This window comes from Talpa europaea (genome assembly GCF_964194135.1).
Source record: "Talpa europaea genome assembly, chromosome: 8".
NCBI classification, from domain to species: domain Eukaryota; kingdom Metazoa; phylum Chordata; class Mammalia; order Eulipotyphla; family Talpidae; genus Talpa; species Talpa europaea.
In genome coordinates this window covers 88,719,006-88,740,339 of record NC_140075.1, presented here as the reverse complement: position 1 = coordinate 88,740,339, position 21,334 = coordinate 88,719,006, and the positions used below count along the sequence as shown (strand labels likewise).

Here is a 21,334-nt window from a genome sequence, read left to right as displayed (position 1 = left end):
GCTCGGGCCGACGCCGCCTCCGCGCCCGGACATCCGGGCCCCCGCCGCGCCAGCGGCCCCGCCTCCTGGTAACCCGGCAACCGCCAGAAACCCCGCCCCCGAGCTTCCCGGGGACGCCTCCGAAGCGCCGCCCGCCCGGCTGCGGCGCGTCCCGCCTCCCGCGCGCGGCGCGAGTGTGGACGCCGGGACGGAAGCTCGCCCGGGGCCCGGAGGCCGCGTTCCCGCGCGCAGACGATGGAGGCCGCGCTGGCTGTTTCCCGGCTGCCGCCGCACGACCCGGGGACGCCCGCGCTGTCGGTGGTGGACATGCACACGGGCGGCGAGCCCCTGCGCATCGTGCTGGCGGGGTGTCCGCAGGTGGCCGGCCCCACGCTGCTGGCCAAGCGGCGCTACATGCGCCAGCACCTTGACCACGTGCGGCGACGGCTCATGTTCGAGCCCCGCGGGCACCGGGACATGTACGGGGCCGTGCTGGTGTCCAGCGAGCTGCCCGAAGCGCACCTGGGCGTCCTGTTCCTGCACAACGAGGGCTACAGCTCCATGTGCGGTCACGCCGTGCTGGCGCTGGGCCGCTTCGCGCTGGACTTCGGGCTGGTGCCCGCGCCCCCGCCCGGCGCCCGGGAGACCCGCGTCAACATCCACTGCCCGTGCGGGTTGGTGGCCGCCTTCGTGGAGTGCGAGGGCGGCCGCAGTCGCGGCCCGGTGCGTTTCCACAGCGTCCCGGCTTTCGCGCTGGTCACAGGTAACGCGGGACCCTCCCCGCCCCGGCGGGGCCTCAGACTGGGACTCAACTAACTGCACTGCTGGTCTCGGGGCTGGAATCCGTACACCGCAACTAACTCGCCCCCCAAAGCTTTTGCAATTAATGAAAAGGTAATTCTAAATCACTGCAACTACCAGCATCTTATTAACTTGAGAATTTGTGCGGTGCATGCAATTCGATTATCCTGCTGCTCTGCCCACCTGTGGTCTTGAGGCAAACCAGGAACACAGATGCGGGTTTCCTTTTCTCAGCGCCCTGTTCCCCCCTCATCCAGCATTCCTAGAGATTTCACAGTTGGGCAGAGCAAGGTCCGCTAAGGTCAAGCATGATGTTGCACCATCATCAAAAATGTTGTTTTGATTCGCTTTTGCTGTTAAGTTCCACAGGCACTTTTTACTCTTGATTACAAGCTTGCTCGGTTTTGACACTTCACATGTTACTAGGGCTCTGTAGATTAGCCACTAACGGACAGGATATTGGTCGGTACCTTTGTATGACTGTGTGTATACTAGGGATACAAGTAATATTTTATTTCACACAGCTTAATTTCTGAATTGGAGACCCCACTATGCCCTGTTTGTTGATTTAGCCTCACCCCTCACATCTTTCCTGATATATGTGTGAGCAAAGGTTGCATGAAAGTGTCAAGACCTTGGAGAACAGCATCTTTTGGTGCGCAGCTTGCAGTTAACCAGCTAAGCATAGAGCCCCGGCCGTCATCATCCCCCCACCCCCCTTTTCCCCTCCTTACTGCTGCTGCTGCTATGCCCCATATCCTCCCCTGCGGTAGTGTAACTAAGTCAAACCAGGTCTTCTGTAGATAAGACCCTCCCTGTGTCTTCTGTCAGTCTAGACGAAATTTCTCTACTGACCAGGAAGAATATTTCTGCCCTCAGGAAACTCCTTTGCCAACAAATCTTTCGACCTGAGAGTCTAGGTTTCTGAAAAACAAAATCAGAAAGATCTTTCTCCCCTGCCATATGCTTCCCTACCCCACCAGAGGCAGGGAACACTGACCCAGCTTGAATTGGGAAGGAGGAAGAGAGTTTGAAGATGCAAGAAGGGGTAAAGTAGCTTTAAAATTCAGTACTTAATCCTTTGGAAAGAGTCTCAAGATTTCAAACAGATGACCTTGAGGTGAAATTTTGGGTATGTTGGGGACTTAAAATATCCAAATAAAAGCCCTGATACAAAATAATACTACAGAGGTCAGTGCTTCTACAATGAATTTGTTCTGGGTTTTTTCCTACAAAACACTCTCATTAGATGAAAATATATTGATAATTAAGTGTGTATATCTCATATAGGAAAATAACTTTTTTCATTTTGTTTTGACATTATAGCTAGAGAAAACCATTTGTGAACAGGATCCAAAATTCTCACTACTACCCCTTCGTAGTAAAAGAAGGAACCTACATTTGCCTTCACAGTTTTCACACTTTGATATCCCAGGGTTCTCTCTCTCTCTGCCTTTATGATTTTTCCTTGATAATATTCTCAGAGTAGTTAACAAATATGCATGTATGATTTAGGCAAAACGTGACATATAACTTGTGCAAACATCAAGGTAAAAATAGAGAGATGCACTCAGCTAAAGACTTACTCATTTGGGGGATGGGCTTTTGTTTCATTCCCTTTTTATGACAGGATTCAGAAGCTCCCAGCCCTGAAATACACAGAAACAACTGCTGTGAATTTTATTGCTTAAATGCTAAAAACACTCATCTTCAAATCTTTTTTAGATCTCCTGGTGGACGTTCCCAGCTATGGAAAAGTGGTAGTGGACATTGCATATGGTGGTGCATTTTATGCCTTTCTCAGTGCTGAAAAGTTAGGACTGGATGTTTGTTCTGCAAAGACAAGGGACCTTGTGGATGCAGCAAGTGCAGTAACAGAAGCAGTGAAAACTCAGGTCAGTGCAAAAACTGCTGTCCTAACAAACACCTCCCTCTGTGGCATGGAGGGATATAAATTATAGGCCTATCAGAAAAGTAAATTTCTATATATTTAAATAATTAGTAATACTAAGGATAAGTTAGTGATTTAAATCTTAGGTGCTAAGAGCAAGACTACCTGGGAGTTCTAGCTTTGTAACTTTTATAGCTTTAAATGTATTATAAAACTTCCATGTGCCTCAGTTTTCCTATCTGGAAGATGGAAATTTTCACAGGGTGCTATAAGTCAATACATACTAAAAACTTGTAGTACTTATCCATAATAAATGTTCAATAAATGATAACTATTGTTAACTTTGTTAATACATATATGTAATATAGTTTATGGTTACTTTAATATACAGTAAGTGTATCATAGTATTCCACTACTTTGAAATGCATGTGCTTTGCTAAATGTGTTATTTGGCAAAAGTAGAAAATAATGAATGTAAAATGCAGTTCACAAAATAAATTTCATAAAATCTGATCAGACTATCTTATTTCACACAAAACATAACTCTTAATTAGTTAATATTTTCTATATTGCTTAGCGGTTACTTGAGTAACCCTAGTTCTTACTTGGGAAAACTATGTGATAGAATCAGTTTAAGTAATACTTTTAGAATATTCTTTCACTCTAAAACAGCTATCATTTTACTTTGAAATTGGGACCTATAATAAAACTCATATGCACTATTTGCATGTTCTAGCCTATGAGAATTTATTATCCTAAATAAAATATAACTTGTAATAGTGAATGATAAAGTTTATTAATAATTACCTATAGGCCTATTTAACACACCTGAGACTTTAACATAATTTATAACTTAAATAACAAAATAATATATTCTATACTCTTGTTCTACAATATAATTTTTCCAGGACTGTTGATACCAATGTACAGAATTATTTTATCATGTTAACTTCAGAAGCTCTGAATTACCATCAATTTTATGTTCCATTAAGCAGACAGCTAGTAGAGCTAGCAATCTGGCATAAAATAATTTTATTTTATTTTTAATGAAATCAAGAAGGAAAGGCATCATTTTCTGAATGAAAGGAATAATTTTGACCTTCTTATTATATTTTGAGCTTTTTATCAAGGTGACAAAGAGTGGATTTTGAGGAAAGAAGGACTCTAAGACAAAATGATCAATCAGGCAACAAAACTACCTTGTGAATTGCTGGTCTTTTACACTATTGATGCAGATTTAGGGGAAGGCCATTTGGGGAGGATTGAATATAAATTCATCTTCATTCATTATTCCTTTACCAAAAATTTACCAAGAATTCATTAGAACAAACCCCATCTTAAAGGAGCTGAGTCTCGTCGGAGAGGCATACCTGTAAAGTGCTTTGTTGTAATGTGCTGTGGTGGTGTGTTGTAATGATGGAGTGTGGCATATGGGCATTAAGAGGACAGAGAACAAAGATCTAAGACCCAGGCCTCTTTAACTTGGCTTAAGATGGACTCTTAGGATTTAAGGAACCCAAATCTACTCAATAGCTAAAATGACATGTAGTCGTAATGGAATGTACCAATTGTACGGATATATGAGGAAGTGTGATTACAGTAATCTCAGTCTTTACAAAAATCCAGGAAGAGTTACACTAGGCCTACCAAGAAGAGGAAGAAGCTTTGTGCATTGGGGCCTGGTCATGCTTTAACCTTGACTTGCCTTTTACCTGACAGTGCCTGTTTCTCTGTCAGCAATAGTATGAATGGTCAGCAGTTCACAAAGTACTTCTATTGCCTGAATCATCATTTTTCTCAGAGTCTTTCCTCTCAAAGTCCACCCTTGTGTATGGACTTTGTGTATGGGCTTGTGTATCTGCTGCTTTTCATGTTACCAGCTGACTTCATCCTTTATAATATTTTTTTTATCCTAGTTCTTTATCTTATCTAATAACTTCTGCATTATAACTTTTGCTTTTCATGGCTTCTCCTAAGTGTCTCTATCAATGGTATTAACTTCAGCTCAAGATACTCATTACCTGATTTCCCCCCATTATCTACTTCATGCTCCCGACAGTGGGAATATGATTGTCTTAACTCCTCCTCTTTGAGCCGCAATAGCCAGCCTGTGGATTGCCCTTCCTGGGGTCAGTGCTTCACAGAGTGTGTGTGTTTGCATGTGTGTATGTACAAAATGGCTCTCTTCCTTCAGTAGAGATTATGTGCAGAGCAAATGCCTTTGATTTTTTTTTTTTTTAAGATTTATTTATACAAGCACTGGGGTAGAGTCAGAAGCGTGGGAGGGTGAGAGAATTCACCAGAGCCAGAGCAGAAAGCACTGCTGAGGGGAGCAGCAGGCGGCTGGAGAGGTCTGCGCACCATGTGGGACCCTCACCCGATGGCCAGGGGATTGAACCGCACTGAAGACAGAGGCTGTGGGCAGCTTGGCAACCCAGCGCTCACCCGCTGCGCCACCAGGGAGGCCCAGCAACTGCCTTTGAAAGGCAGGATAGAAGAATCTTAACTTTTCCATGACACTGTTTACTCATATAGACAAAGACATAGTATTTAGTGCTTTGATCCAAAGACTTAAAAATAATAAAGATGGAAAAGTTACATCTATGGATACCCCATCTACATCATTTATGAAAATAAATGAAAGTATTTGAATCAAAGTATTTATTTTACATGTGGTTGATAATTTTTTTTTTGTAATTTACAGTTTAAAATCCATCATCCTGATAGCGAAGATCTTGCCTTTTTATATGGAACTATATTAACAGATGGAAAAGATGCTTATAGTGAGGAACCAACCACCAATATTTGTGTTTTTGCAGATGAACAGGTATTATGTTTGTAATGTTTGCCACAACAGCCAGCCATTATGAACCTAGAGCACTGTGAACACTCTTCATTTATTCTGAGACAGGTGGACAGAAGCCCTACCGGCTCAGGTGTGACAGCCCGAATTGCCTTACAGTATCACAAAGGCCTTCTGGAACTGAACCAGGCCAGAGCCTTTAAAAGCAGTGCAACTGGCTCAATATTCACAGGAAAGGCTGTGAGGGTGAGTGGTGCCCTTAGCTTATTTGTAAATGTGTTACTTTTGAGGCTAAAGCCGTCTGAGGTGGGTAATAAACAAGGTACTTCACTTGGCTCTTAGAAGTGAATTTTAAAGCCGACCTGAAAAAATCTTCTATCCAGGTGAGATGTTGGTTCTTAAAATGTGGTTTTGGAACCCCAAGAGCCTTTTCATGGGCCGGTAAGTTCAAAGTTATATTCATAAGCATAGCAAAGCATTACTTCGTTTATGCATTATAGAGTTCTCTAGAGGCTACAAGGTTTCTTATTGCAAATGAACTGATGAACAAGTATATTTAATTCCCAGTACAACAAGTATTAATAGATATAATCTACATAAGCAAAAAACTCTTTGAGGCCCTCAAATCTTAAGATATAAATGGCTCCTGATACAAAAATGTTTGGAAACCACTAAATTAGGATATGGAGTTTTTTGTTTCTATTCGATAGGAATGTCTCATGTTATATAATAAAATGAAAGTCCTAAAAAGTTGTAGAGAGTAAAATTTCTGCAATGTAATCAACTTTTAAATGTGGTATAGACCTAATAGATGAATCTACATGGGAAATGAAGTGAGATCTACTAAATGAAATCTACTATGGGATGACATTTAGTAAATGAATCTATTCACTGAGTCCTTAACATAGCAAACAATCTATCCTAATACAGATTTGTTTTTTCTTTTTCTTTTTAAACATTTATTCATCCATGCACACAAGAACTGGGGTACAGGCCAGAGGTGCAGGGGGTGAGAGAATTCACCAGAGACAGAGCGGGGAACAGAACAGGCAGACCGACTGAAATACACTGCTGAGGGGAGCAACGAGCAAGACAGGAAAGGTCTGCTGTGTCATGTGGGCATCCTCCCTGGCTGGGATTGAACTCATGCTTCAGTGGCTGCGGATAGCTCCATAGGCCTCGCCCCAACCCCCGCACCACCAGGGAGGCCCCCAAATACAGATTTGTATATCCTAGTGAACTCTTTATAAAGTTGGTTTTTGAGTATTCAGTTTTCTTTAAGTTAGGGGAGTCTTCTATAAGATGGTATTCTTTTGAAATACCAAATCATTTATATTGTCTTCAAGTATGAGATTAAATATAAAATAATCTGCAACATTTATTAATTTACTAGTGTCAATTTTCAAACTAAATATTTAATACATACCATCTGTTAATGTTCACAAGAACCCTGGGAAGTCAGAACTATGACCCTGCTTTTCACAGATGGTGATATGTACGGAGAATGAAAGAGGCTAGGAAGTTTGCCAGAGATCAAACATGAGTAACAGAGCTGGGATCTGCATGTGGGTCTCTCCAAGCAGACGCTACACTCTTAGGCACTAATTTATATTGCTATTGTACAAGTTTCAGTGGGGCTTCATATTACTGAAGCTTAATAAAAAAATAATAGAATTTGCTGGAGGACCCTAATCTAGTAATTGATATTTTAATCTTAAGATTTTCTTATTTTAAAAAGTTAGAAAAGGGTATTCTATAGTTAAGATTCACTTCTTTATATTTATTAATTGATATTGCTGGGACAGCTTCACTTGCACCAGTCTTCCTTTCTGTCTGCGCTCTCCCAGGCTCTCTGATGTACTTTCTCAGTCTCTTTTTCTGCCCCTGCTTCCTGGCCATGTCTTGCCATTTAGGGGTCCCTGGCATTTTATCCTTCCCTTCTTTCTCATCTCATTAGTAATTTGATGCTGCTTGGCAATTTCACCCATTTCTGAGGCTTTTTAAAAAAAAAAATTATTTATGCATACAAGAACTGGGGTGTAAGCCAGAGGTGCAGGGGTGAGAGGAGTCACCAGAGACAGAGTGGGGAACAGAACAGGCAGATTGACTGAAATACACTGCTGAGGGGAGCAGCAGGCGAGACAGGAGAGGTCTGCTGCACCATGGGGGTTGCTCCCTGGCCGGCTGGGGATCGCTGTGTCTAACTGTTGTGCCACCAGGGAGGCTTTCCATTTCTGAGGCTTTGACTCTCAACCATACACTGATACAAATCTTCATTATACCATGCCTATGCCGTGCCTCTGTCCTGAGTCTAAAACAGGTGCTCCCTACTGTCCTCTATACTCATCTTGAAATGACTGTCCCAGGGATACCTCAAACTCTTATTAAAAAGCCTCTTTTCTTCCTCTTGTCTCATTCTCCATCTTGGTTAATAGTAACAGCAGCTTCACTTCCAAGCTAGAAAGTATAGTTACATTGAACTTATCCCAATGCCTTGCCTCCCACACTCATCAGTCACCTGGCTTGTCAGTTTTACTTGCAAGTCTCTCTAGATTTTGCTCTTCACCATCAGTAAAAACTACCCTTGTGACTCTAGACTCAGTGAGCAGATCGAGGTTGTCAGGTTTCTGGATTTCTAGTCTCTGTCCATTCCAATTATCTCTCACTTTACAGCTAAAGTTACCTAAAACACAGATTTGATCGTCGTCTTAAAAACTTTCCATTGTCTGGAATACTATTCAGCCATATATATATATATATAAAAAGATGAAATCCTGCTATTTGCAACAGCACAGATGGACCTAGAGGGAACAATCTTAGTGAAATAAGCAGACAGAAAGAAAAACCTTGTATGAAAGACAAACATCACTCATATGTGGTATATAGAGAAAACAAACAGGTGAACTAAATAAAACAAAAATAAACCTTTGGACTATAAGCCCATGTATCGGGGGAGGGGGGTGGGTACATCAGGAAAAAGCAAACAATGGCATGGTGAAAGGCAGTATTGAACATTTAGGGGTGAACAAAATGTAGTATAGACACATGTTGTCCTCAGTTACACACATCTGAAATTTATATAATGACATAATACACTGTTATGTCAATTAATTTTTTTTTAATTTACAACATTTCTGAGCATACAAAAACTAAAGGAATTAGTCACTGTCTGTAGGATGAACCCTTCAGTCTCTTTAAATGATAACAATCAGGGATATGACTTTTAGGCCAGATATAATATGAGTACAGTGTTTTGATATTATGCTCCTTTTCCCTTTTCTCAGGAAGCAAAATGTGGTGATTTTAAAGCTGTTATAGTGGAAGTATCTGGACAAGCCCACTACACAGGCACAGCAAGTTTTGTGGTAGAAGATGATGATCCACTGAAGGATGGGTTCCTTCTCAAGTGACTCCTCTGACTTACTTATAAGGACTTTCTTTTTAAAGCAATTATTATCCATAAGTAATTTTTCTCTAAATTATGTGAAAAATTGTATTCCAGTTGTACATGTGAGACAACCTCCATTCTTTCTAAATATCACTTTAAAAATGACACACTTTCAGAATGTTTTTCTAGTTACTAAAATATCAGGTACAATTAAAACTTCAATTATTACTTTAAAAATATATGATTACGGGGATTACTATTGATATATATTTTAAATGTTCATTGAATAATGGCTTAAATTGTAGCTCTTACAATGACTCAGATTTATTATTGCATTCTTCCAGCTTTTCAGTAAAATAATGCCCTGTTTTTAAGCAGCAGGCAAGGGAGATGAATTAATCTAAGGTACTTATCATCAAATTTCTCAAGTCACATTATTTTGAAAAAAATATAGTTAAAAGGTTACATTTTATAACATTTTACAATGTGCACTACTTTAATAAAGGGCACCATGAAATGCATGTGATTATTCTACGGTTATCAAGAGTGGGGAAAATTTTATCACTGACATTGTTTAGAATTGCTAGTGTGGGGTTATAATAAATAAGCAGACTGACTTTTTGTTGGTTTTATTATTATTTTAAAATTCTCTACAGACAGTACACCCCTTATCAAATGTACCCAGGAAGACCTCCGTCTGCCCTGCCCATGGTGTGCCACTGTTTCTATCCCGTCTTTCTACCTAGCAGGGAAATGCAAGTCAGGCATGTTAAATGATTCTCCTGAGCCACATTAGAGGCTATAAATCTAGGACTTTTAGCTCCAACTTCAGTTTTTTCCTACGTACTTCCTTCAGAGGGGAGAGTAGAACTTAGCCTAGTATTTAATCAAAATATTTTATTTCTTGAATGTTAAGAAATAGATATTTCTTTAATCTTCCTAAATTCTAATTCCTACCAGAGCCAACCCCTTACAATAACACTCATTCCTTCTGTACTTCCCCTTGGAGTGAAAAACACTGGAGCCCCTGCTCTTCTTGCCTCCAGTGTTTCTAATCAGTCACAAAGCCCTGTTGATTCTACCTTCTAAATATTACATCTATACCTTCCTATCTTGGTAAAGGTCTTGGCTCACCAATTAATCTCTCTCCTTTCCTGGTTCCTTACTCTATGCTCATTAGAAATAAATGACAGACATCTCATCGGCCTGCCTCTGTTAGCTTGCTATCACCCCTATTCCCTTCCCTTTCTACTCATGCTTCTAGAGTCCTGACTCTCTGCTCATTGGGTACATTCTTCTCATCTTCTGTTTGCCATTCAACTGTTACAATCCGGTTTCTACCTTCTTGCACATTTGCAACTGTGCTAGATCTAACCGCCAGGTCTAATGGCCACCCCAGGGCTTATGCAATCCATGGTGGACACTGCTGCCTGCTCCTGGCAGGCAGGTGTCATACACTTTAGAACAAGAACCTCCCTTGGTGCTGAACTCAGTCATAGAGCCACTCACTGAGGCTCCCAAGGCCACTAGGTTAGTACCCAGTCCCTAGTCCTGCCCAGGGCTGCAATCGGACCCAGGTCCATCCTTTTCACAGTAAACTTGCAATGTGTTTTGCTCCAAGTCCTCTAGACTTTATAAGTGTTGGGACACCTTCTCTTCAGCCCTCCCAACCCATAAATTCCATGCCACCCCTCCTTAGGATAATGCCTCTCATACTTCAATGTGGGTGTGAACCACATGGGAATCTTAAAATGCAGATTCTCATTAGGCATTGAAGGGGTCACCTCTAACAAGCTCGAGGTGATGGTGATGCTGCGGCCACTGGTGGAAGAACTGCAGTTGAGTAGCAAAACCAGTGTCCTTTAATTACCCTTTTGGGCCCAGACTTTACAGGTAAGTCTCCCTAACCCAGAAACTTCTCCTTTTAGCTCTGAAATACATGAGAAGCCTGCTCGCCCAGGGGTCAAGGATAGAGCTGATCTCAAGATAACAAACATGAGAAGAGGCTGAGAAAATTCCCTTAGCCTCCTTTCCAAAAAGCACAACAAAACAAAAGCATAAGACAGCCGAGTTTTCAATTGGCCGGTGTGCCTCTCATAGATCACTCATTTGCCCTCCCTTTCTCCCTTTACCTGCTTAATTTTTGCTGTTTCCAGCATCTCCTCCATGCTCTCCTCTCATCACTCCACACCTGTTGTCATATTTGTGCCTGTGGTTTCTCACTGTAGAGGCTGACAATTCCCAAATCTCTAAATCCTGAGGTCAGAGCCTGCAGGTCCACTAATTAATGCAGATCCACTAATTAATGGACAAACAAAACTCATCTCCTTCACCGACTGTGCCCTCCTTCAGCATTCCCTAACTTGATTGATGCATGGGACCACCATCTACAAAGCTAGGAACATGGAATTTATCCTCGTCTCCTTACAGCCATCCTGTTGATGCTCCTGAGTGAACGTGCGTAGATTTGGCCAGCATCATTCCTTTCCCCTTCATTTCCGCCAACAAAACTTGCCTTTTCCTTTGGGAAACTACCCAAATCCTACCTGTAGCCTTGCTGGGACTGTCAGGAAAGGGGTACACTAATCAGACACCCTCTTCCGGAATCTGACATCTTGAGAGCAATGACACAAGGCCTGAAAAGATGGTCAAAGTAGACTTACTCTGCTAGTGCCCTCAAAAGATTGTCCTCAGTTAGTGTCTCCTACCTCTACCAGCTAACCTGCCTAACTGCTCATTTCTGAGACTTGTTAGATTACTCTTTTGTAATTTGGATTCCTCCCTTTCAGTGAATTCCTTTTTTTGCTTAAGTGAGATAGGGTCCTCACAGTTTGTGTTGCTTATATATATACAAAGACCTTAATCCATGTACTACCTTAAAATCTCTTCTTCACTGTAAATGCCTTAGTTCTGACTCTTTCCTCTCCCCTGGGCTATTATATTGCCTTTTCTTAACTGTTCACTCCATTTCCAGATTCTCTTCCTACAGTCACTCAAAAAATATTTGGGGTGTGTGTGTGTGTGTGTGTGTGTGTGTGTGTGTAGCAGTTTTCCAGAGTGCTGAGTGCTAGGGATATAACAAAAGGCACACATGGAAAGCAGGTAACACCTAATCACAAAGACACAGTTATAGACAATAGCAGTGCTACAAGTCAAGGCTTCCCTGGAGAGAGTCTAACACTCATATGGAAATGGGAAGGCAAGGTAAATGGGGAGCATGGGGTGATTGGGCTAGAGGAAGCAGATGTTAAATCATGCAATTCCTTTTAGGAAATATTAAGGATTAGGGTCCTTAACATGCAGAAAACCAAAGGAGGGGTTTAAGTAAGTTGATGGCGTGATCAAATATACTTTGTTTGAAAATGCTTTCTGCCTACAGTGCATAATGTGGGCTGGATGTGGGGAGGCCAACGAGGATGTGACAGAAGCAGTCTAAAGAAGTAAGGATGAGAGCTACATTTCAGGTGGTAGATGAAATGATGGAGGAATGAATGGATATAAAGATATTTAACAAGGAAAATCCCCAGGTCTTGGTGATAGATTGGACATGGGCTGATAGTGAGGAATAGGGATTTATCTAGAGAGAATCTTGGTTTTGGCTTGTGAGCTGGGTGGACGGTTATCATTTTCTGAGATACAGAATGTTAAGGATCAAAGTTTTCAGAAAAAGTGGCAAGAAGACAGTGAACTCCACTTTGGTCATGTTGAGTTTGAAGTGCTTTTGCACAGCAAGGAGGGATGCCAAGTAGCAGGATCTGTGGGTTGAGACCAGAGATATAACTTGGAGTTATGAATGTGCAATTTTTAAAGCCCTGCCTGCGAGTGAGATGAGAGGATGTCCAGAGGAGCCAAGTACTAAGCCATGCGAGACTCCAGCACTTAAAGGTAAGTAGAAGAAGGTGAACTAACAGAGGATGCTCAGCCAAACTAGGAGGAAAGCCTGGAGCATGTGAGGTCATTCTTACCTTTCTGAGCCATATCTGGTCATCGCTTGCTCTTGTTGAAACTGCTTCGATGGCTAGTCTTCCCCCATGAAGTTCAATCTCCATAACATGGTGTACGAGGCCTTTATAAGAGAGCCCAAATCATCATTTATCCTTTATTCTCCCCTTCACTCACTACCCCTGCCCTTGTATCCTAGGAAACAAATACACCAAAAAATTACCTGGCTCAAGATGCCAATAATGCTGAGGCTGAGAAACCCAGTCTTAGTTCACCACCTTACATGAACTTCCATTTATGTTCTAAGTTTCCAGTAGGCTATTTTATTCACTGAAATAAGAACCAAAGCACTAATATCATTGATTCTAAGACCTGAAAGTGTACTAAACATCTTTTAGAGCAATATTTCTCAAATGGACCCCACCCTTGGAGTTTCAGATTCAGTAGGGCCCAAGACTCTGCATTTCTAACAAGTTTCTAGGTGATACTTACACTCTGGTCTAGGGTCCACGGTTTGTGAACCACTGCTGCAGAGTACCCGAGGGTTTACCACACTTGCAGCCATTCGAGGTCATACACAGAAATTTGACATGCAGCTTCCCTGGGCAGCCAGGACCTTCCCATACCTGGAGCTGAAGCTGTAGTGACTGCTCATTTGGTAGCACCTTAGACTTATGGCACATTGTAGGGTAAATGATTGTCAGGCTTTTCTGCCCACCCACCATTAGGATTGATGATGGAGACCTGCAGTCCTGAATGCATGTCTGATGGCGGGCACCTGGAGTGGGATGTGGGCATACGTAGGTGGGTACACCTGGGCTAAGCTGGGCCTATAAGGGTGGTGTCACGGGGATGCCAAGAGAACAAGCAGGGAAATGGAACAAGCAAAAGAGAGAACGAGACCACGAGAGAACACTGGAGAGCCTGGAAAGAGTGAAGATTCTCTGGGGGCCAGGAGGCCTACCAGCCTCCTGGCTGCTGCTCACTGCCCCCTGCCCCCTCCGCCCCTGCCTGCCGGATACCTGGTAATAATCCCAATAAAAGCCTGAAAAAGCCACTGAGGGGTCCAGGACTCCTCCTTCACCTGTCTGCTTGGATCATAGAGAACCTGCTCTGTGCCCTTCCTGCTGCCACACACACTATCTTCCAGAACGCTGATGAAGTCTGCCAGGAAGGCAGGGAACCAATCCCTCTCCTTTACCCGCCTCACACATGCCTGAGCCACTTGCCCTGAGGTTCAGGTCATTGGAAAGGTGACATCCTGTCTCCAAGACCTGTAACCTAGCTCTCCAAAAGTGAGGTTTACATTCTCCATGCCATGCTCAGAAACCCTGGGAGTCACCAGCGCAGCTGCATTTTAATGAGATTAAAATGCCACATCAGTGGTTCTCAAAGTCTGATCCTGAGACCAGCAACTTCGTCATCACCAGGAACTTGTTAGACATGCACTCTCCAACCCCCCCACCCTCACCCCCAGGTGAATCTGAAGCTCTGGGGTTGGGACTAGTCACCTGCTTTGACAAGTCCTCTAGGTGATTCCGTTGCACGCTTAAGTTTGAGAACACCTGGTTTAAATTATTCTGCCCCTCAAGCTAAAGATTTCCAGATTTGGGGTTTCACCTCAGTTCCAAGATTCCTTTCCTACCTCACATTGCCACAAACACCCACAGGAAGCAAAGCGTACCCCCAACCCCACGCCCAAGACCTTGCAAGATTTCCACATCCAGAGAGGGCTCGGGTGAACACTTGCTGAATTTCGTCATTTGCAGGTGGCCCGTTCCGCTTACCTGGAGGGACAGCGGTGCCAGAGGCGGTCGGCCTGACCCTCCCTGAAGCGCAGGCCCGGGGCTGGGTGCCCCGGGGGAGATGTGCTGTCGTGGACCGGCGTTCTGGAGGGTACCGGGCCGGCGGCCCGCCCCGCGCTCGTGCGTAAACACGCGGTTGCCCCGGCAACGCCTGGAACCCACGTCAAAGGTTCCGCAGGTCCCCGGCGACGGCCACCCTGGGGCCGAGCCCTCCCCGCGGCCGTGGCCTCTCGCCCCGCGCCGCAGCCGCTGTCTGGCTCGCGGCCGCCGCCGGGTGCGGGATGAGCAGCCCCGCGGCCGCCGCGGGGCCCCATGGAGGAGCAGCCGCCGGGGCGCCCGCCGGGGAGCGCGGCCTGGTCGGGCAGCCCACACCCCGGCGCCCCCTCGGCGGCCGGCGCGCCTGGCGGGACTTTGTCTGCGGCGACGGCGGCGGCCGCGCTGGCTCTCAGCACCGGGGCGGCCGCGGCGCTGGGGAACCGGAGCGACGCGGGCGGGGGCGCCTCGGCGGGCGGCGCGCGCGGGGCGGCGGGGCCGGCGGGGCCGGCGGGGAGGCCGCTGCTGTGGCCCGGGGCGGCGGTGGCCGCGCAGGCGGGGGTGCTGCTGCTCATCTTCCTGCTGTCTAGCCTGGGCAACTGCGCCGTGCTGGGGGCGATCGCGACGCACCGGCCGCTGCGCACCGTCACCAACGCCTTCCTCCTGTCCCTGTCCCTGTCGGACCTGCTCACGGCGCTGCTCTGCCTGCCCGCCGCCTTCCTGGACCTCCTCACGCCGCCCGCGGGCTCGGCGCCAGCGCCCTGGCGCGGCTTCTGCGCCGCCAGCCGCTTCTTCAGCTCGTGCTTCGGCATCGTGTCCACGCTGAGCGTGGCGCTCGTCTCGCTGGACCGCTACTGCGCCATCGTCCGGCCGCCGCGGGACAAGATCGGCCGCCGCCGCGCGCGGCAGCTGCTGGCCGGCGCCTGGCTCGCGGCCCTGGGCTTCTCCCTGCCCGGGGAGCTGCTCCGCGCGCCCCGCGAGCCCGCGGCGCTGCAGAGCTTCCACGGCTGCCTGTACCGCACCTCCCCGGACCCCGCGCAGCTGGGGGCGGCCTACAGCGTGGGGCTGGTGGTGGCCTGCTACCTGCTGCCCTTCCTGCTCATGTGCTTCTGCCACTACCACATCTGCAAGGCCGTGCGCCTGTGCGACGTGCGCGTGCGGCCCGTGACCACCTATGCGCGCGTGCTGCGCTTCTTCAGCGAGGTGCGCACGGCCACCACCGTGCTCGTCATGATCGTCTTCGTCTTCTGCTGCTGGGGGCCCTACTGCTTCCTCGTGCTGCTGGCCGCGGCCCGGCAGGCTCAGGCCACGCAGGCCCCCTCGCTCCTCAACGTGGTGGCTGTTTGGCTGACTTGGGCCAATGGAGCCATCAACCCTGTCATCTACGCCATCCGCAACCCCAACATTTCCATGCTCCTGGGGCGCGGCCGGGAAGAGGGCTACCGGACTAGAAATGTGGACAGTTTGCTACCCAACCAGGGCCTGGGCCTGCAGAACAGAAGCCGCAATCGCCTTCGAAACCGCTATGCCAACAGACTGGGGGCCTGCAGCAGGATGTCCTCTTCCAACCCGGCCCGCGGAGCAGGAGGGGACGTGGCCATGTGGGCTCGGAAAAATCCAGTTGTGCTTTTCTGTCGGGAGGGGCCGCCAGAGCCTGTGACAGCAGTGGCCAAACAGGCTGAATCTGAAGCTGGGGATACCAGTCTCTAGGAAGGGTTGGGATGCACAGCCTGTGAAGGCAAATTTTCACCTGCTTTGTTTTGTAATGCCGAATTCTGGGGAGAATCGTGTATTTCATAAAGACAAACAGTTTAAAATGAGACGGAGGGGGGAGGCTTACCACTTCCTCCAAGCAACATAGAAGGTGAAAGTGCTAAAAGGAATGTAAAATGCAAAAATTAAAGCAATCTTGACCACACAACCAAGCATTGTGAGCTGTAAGTGCCAAAAATGCCAAAAATAAAATTCACAATTACTGAAAAACTCATATTACAGAAATCACTGTGGAAAAAAAAATTAACGGAATGCAGCCAGTGTTTGTTTAACACATGGAGTTTCCAAAAAAAAAAAAAAGAGAGACCCTCAAATTGCTTGACTGCCTCTCTAACTCACCAGCATACAAAAAACTTTCTAGAATTTACTCCTCTGACACTTGCTTTGGGTGCTTAGATTGGGAGCAGGAAGTTCTTTTATTTTTTAATCCCTTGTGCCTCCTTGTCCCTTCTCCTCCCCCTCCATCTTAACCTCAGAGCCTTGGAATGTGTATTATGTCCACCAGTGTTTTTAAGTGTTCTCACATTATCCAATTGTCAGGAGTAGAAAATTCTTATTCATTAGCACTGGTGAAATTTTCCCACCCTGCCAATAATCTGAGAAATTTAATATTCATATCTCACTTAAAACCATTGTAGGATATGAAAGGTGGCTTATTACTAGATAAAATTCAATTGTCTGCAGGGCAAATAGAAACATGAACTAAAGACATGTAGCTGTTTTAAAAAATAATGTGCCCCATCCAACTCCGAAAATTATCTGCCCATTCCACCCCCAAAATGATGTGCCTTGACAAAATTTGAAGCTTTACTTTTATGCTAATCTGCTATTTTTATTTCTGATAATTTGGGGGTTGCATCTCTTAAATGTTTTCACATTAAAATAACTTTCATTGTAGAAAATCTTTGACTTTTGGATTCAACCAAAAAATGTAGTTTGAAGTCAAGTTAATTGACTCAGGTAAGTGATAGTATACACACACACACACACACACACACACAATGAGAGTTGATAAAGTAACAAGATTGGCTTTACTGTATGACATTTAACTAGCTGAAGATTATTCCAGAGAGAAAGTCTAAAAATGTGTTATTCTAATATGTTCAGAAGTGGCTACATTCTTGGAGTAACACAGAACTTTCAAAGAAGATCATACTCTCCTATGTTTGGAAATGGGTACACATGTTTTTGAAAAAATGATCCACTACTTTATAGACAGGACTTGTTTAAAATAATGTAATATTTATTAAAAATGGAGAATAGGGGGGGTTATTCAGTGTAATAGTATATTAACAACTTGAGCATGAAGTCAGAAGGGTAGTTCAGTCAAGTGGAAATGTCTTCAGAAATATGTAAAACAAAGATGCTTTTAAAAATTCAAAAGCGGGCCTCCCCGGTGGCGCAGCGGTTGAGCGCTGGGTTGCGAAGCTGCCCGCGGCCTCTGCGGCGCCGGTTCGATCCCCGGCTGCTCCCCGGCCACTGGAGGAGGGTCCCACATGGCGCGCAGACCTCTCCTGCCGCCTGCTGCTCCCCTCAGCAGTGTACTTCGGTCCTTCTGCCTGCTCTGCTCCCCGCTCTGGCTCTGGTGAATTCTCTCACCCTCCCGCGCTTCTGACTGTACCCAGTGCTTGTATAAACAAAACAAACAAACAAACAAATAAATAAATAAATAAACAAATAAACATAAAAAAATAAAAATTCAAAAGCACAACTTGGGATTTTTGGAATGTGTGAAATTCTCACATTAAATGTCACTACACACTCAGAATTTTAAAAGGCATTTTTGTGTTTTTTCTCTCTTTCTTTCCTCCATCTTGCCCCTCTTCTCGTCAACATTTTGCATTCTTAATTGAATGTGTTTCAAACTAGATTTGAAACAACATCAGCTATCATATACAAACTTCAATAAGAAACAGCCACGTATTTTTTTCTCCTGCAACATTTTAAAATATTTATTAGTATCTATTTTTTGTGTATATATGACAGATGGGTATATGTCATTATTTTGTAATCAAAGATGGAAATATATAATTCATATCAGCTGAAGATTTAAGTTTTCCCTTCCTCAAGACATTATCACAATCAGAAGTTTATAACTTACCTGTATATCTCTTGCTCCACTCAGTGCACTACAAAGTAAATGAGATAACCTCTCCTTTTTAGCACTTACAGCTACAGACAACGCAGCGTAACTAACATTTAACAGGTGTCTACATTATTCAGTTTTGAGAGTAAAAAAAAAAGTACATTTTGGGCATTGCAAGAAAATAAAAGTCATGTCTGACATTTAGGGAGAAGCGATAAAAGTCTTGCAATTATGAAAGGTCTATAGAATATGAATTTAGCAACTGAATAAAGGGCAGAAAGAGAAAGCTCTTAGGAAAAGGATGCAAGAATGTTTCAAAACAGGATATTCCCTGAGGAAAAAAAAAAACTAGAGGAAGATATTTAAAAAGAAACATGCTATGGAATAAAACTGCCTGAAGAGTGAAGGGAAAATGAGCGATTGGAAGTGACAAAATGGTGGCATTCAGGACCAAAGCAAGGATGAAATTCCTGCCCTAGTTCCTCAGTGGTAGAAAGTTTTAGGAAAGGCATGGCTTGGGGAAGGGACCATTCTGTTAGTGACTGCTAGCAAGAATGGGAAGAAAAGAGAGAACATTGCTAATACGTTACTGAACAACTTGCACCATTGTGTTTGCTTCTAATTTGAGGCTACACAACTTGTCAGTGATAGAACTGCAATATGTCTGGGCTCAAAGTCCATCTTCTCTACCCTCTGTTGCCCCTACAAAGGGAAACTCCAGATGATAATCGTTACCATCCCCATATCACCATCCCATCATCACCACCTTTACCTTCACCATTACGAGCACCGCCATCAACCTCATCCTCATCATCTTACATTTTTATTTCCTACTTTGTGGGTGCTAAGGCTACTAAAAGGAATCATAACACCTGCTTTAAGGGGGCTTGTGGCCTAATTGAACACCTTGTCCAAAATCAGGACTCTCTACCTGTGGGAAAGAAAAGGTGTAGCATTTTCAAAAATGTTTAAGGGAGATGGATTTGGAAGCAAAAGACATGTAGGTAAAGTACAATAAGCAATTTGATCATTATAAATACTTAGGAAAAATAATGCTGTGAATAAAAGACAGAGAAAGAATGATTCTCAAATAAATATAAGACTTAGACCTTTCCTCACGCTTCCTGAGTACATGATCCAGTTGTGTTAAAATTGCATGATGCCTACAGGTCAGAATGTAATCATTCACATTTCATTCTGCTTCCAGTTTGAATGTTTCATTTGAATTACAGAAATAGCAACTGCACTCACCACTGCACTGTGCTGCCTCTCTAGTTTGTAAGACAATGGGAAACCAGGAAAACAACCATGAAGAATAAAAATAATAAAGGGATGGGAAAATTGATATAATAAAATTTAAAAGAAATGATTTGTTTAATTTCGAGAGCAACTACAGTGATATGTGGTTTTAAAATATTTGAAGAGATTCTGAGCAGGTATTTCCTGGTCTAGTCCCAGCCCTAGATGACCCCAACATTTGTCTTCTTCATGCCTGCTCTGGGGCAGCAGAAAAGAGAGGGAGCCAGATCAATGAGTGCCCTCTGCCCCTAGAATCCACAGCCCTTCCAGCAGGCCCAGCAATCCTGACGTTGTCAATTCACTCTCTGCTCACTCACGTGACTTCAAACTTTCTCCACTGAGACTTTTAACTGACCCTTACCTCTTGGTGACCTTTGTTCCTGCTTCACAGAGAACATAGAAACCATCAGGTACATATACCGTCATAGTATACACCAAAATGTAATAAATTAAATTGGAATTCTTTGTCAGGAATCTCCTGTTTCAGGAATCGCCTGCTCTCAGTGGTGTCTTTTTCCCTGGTATTCTTAGCTTTTTCCACAGAACCAAATCCCCCCTGTGAGCACTGAGCATGTGCTATGGTCTTTCTTAAAAAAAAAAAAAAAAAAAAAAAATCAACCTTCCTTTTCTGTCACTCCATTCTCTCCCTCAGTTTCTTCTCTTCAGCAAAACTTGTCCAAAAAACTGCCTACACTTTTACAACAGAATCCTAGTCCACTCTTTTCATGGTGCAAGAAAATCATTTTTATGCAACTCAGTCTTCCCCCTAATTCCTTATTTTGTCATATGCCAGAAATTTAAAATGGCATCATCCAGGTTCTGGGGACATATTTATCACCCGGGCACTGGTTAAGTAGCAGGCCTCAGGACACATCCATCCTACTGGCATCTGCTCAGGCACCCATCAGCCACACATAAGTCACATCCACAGTGTGGGCAGACAATTGTGGCAATAACTGCAATATCTCATGCTGTTTAAAATTTTTAAAAAATATTTTTGATCGGGCCTCCCTGGTGGCGCAAGGGGGCTAAGCAACGCACTATGAAGCGATCCACAGCCTCAGCAGGACAAGTTCGATCCCCGGCCGGCCTCGGAGCAACCCATATGGCGAGCAGACCTCTCCTGTCTTGCCTGCTGCTCCCCTCAGCAGTGTATTTCAGTCAGTCTGCCTGTTCTGTTCCCCACTCTGTCTCTGGTGAATCCTCTCACCCCCCGCATCTCTGGCCTGTACCCCAGTTCTTGTATGCATAAATAAATCTTTAAAAAATTATTTTTGATCATTTGAAACTTATTAATGTTGTTGGGACAATAAATCAATGTGGTATATTAATTATGCTTTGGGAGTTCCACATCCAGAATGGCAGTGGGGAGCTCTGTGGCCCTGCTTCCTAGTAAAACAAGTATAACTGGTGAAAATCACTTTAAAAGAAATCATTGAAGTTTCTGAAAATTATCATAAGAGCATACAGCAAGAAAATCCACCATAACTGAGTCCGGCACTTAAATAGTAACCCATTCCCCTCACTGTTCTTA

At 44.4% G+C, this 21,334-nt stretch overlaps 2 protein-coding genes across 2 annotated transcripts; both read left to right on the top strand.

Annotated features, from left to right (window-relative positions):
* Positions 1-234: 234 nt before the first annotated feature.
* Positions 235-8,884, top strand: L3HYPDH (trans-L-3-hydroxyproline dehydratase; the record flags this gene model as incomplete). The annotated part of the gene is made up of 5 exons (XM_084241314.1): positions 235-742; positions 2,506-2,675; positions 5,376-5,498; positions 5,583-5,720; positions 8,759-8,884. 5 exons carry the CDS (start codon positions 235-237, stop codon positions 8,882-8,884), a joined length of 1,065 nt encoding a protein of 354 aa, XP_084097440.1.
* Positions 8,885-14,921: 6,037 nt separating this feature from the next.
* Positions 14,922-16,352, top strand: GPR135 (G protein-coupled receptor 135; the record flags this gene model as incomplete). The annotated part of the gene is made up of 1 exon (XM_084240577.1): positions 14,922-16,352. One exon carries the CDS (start codon positions 14,922-14,924, stop codon positions 16,350-16,352), a length of 1,431 nt encoding a protein of 476 aa, XP_084096703.1.
* Positions 16,353-21,334: the final 4,982 nt, after the last annotated feature.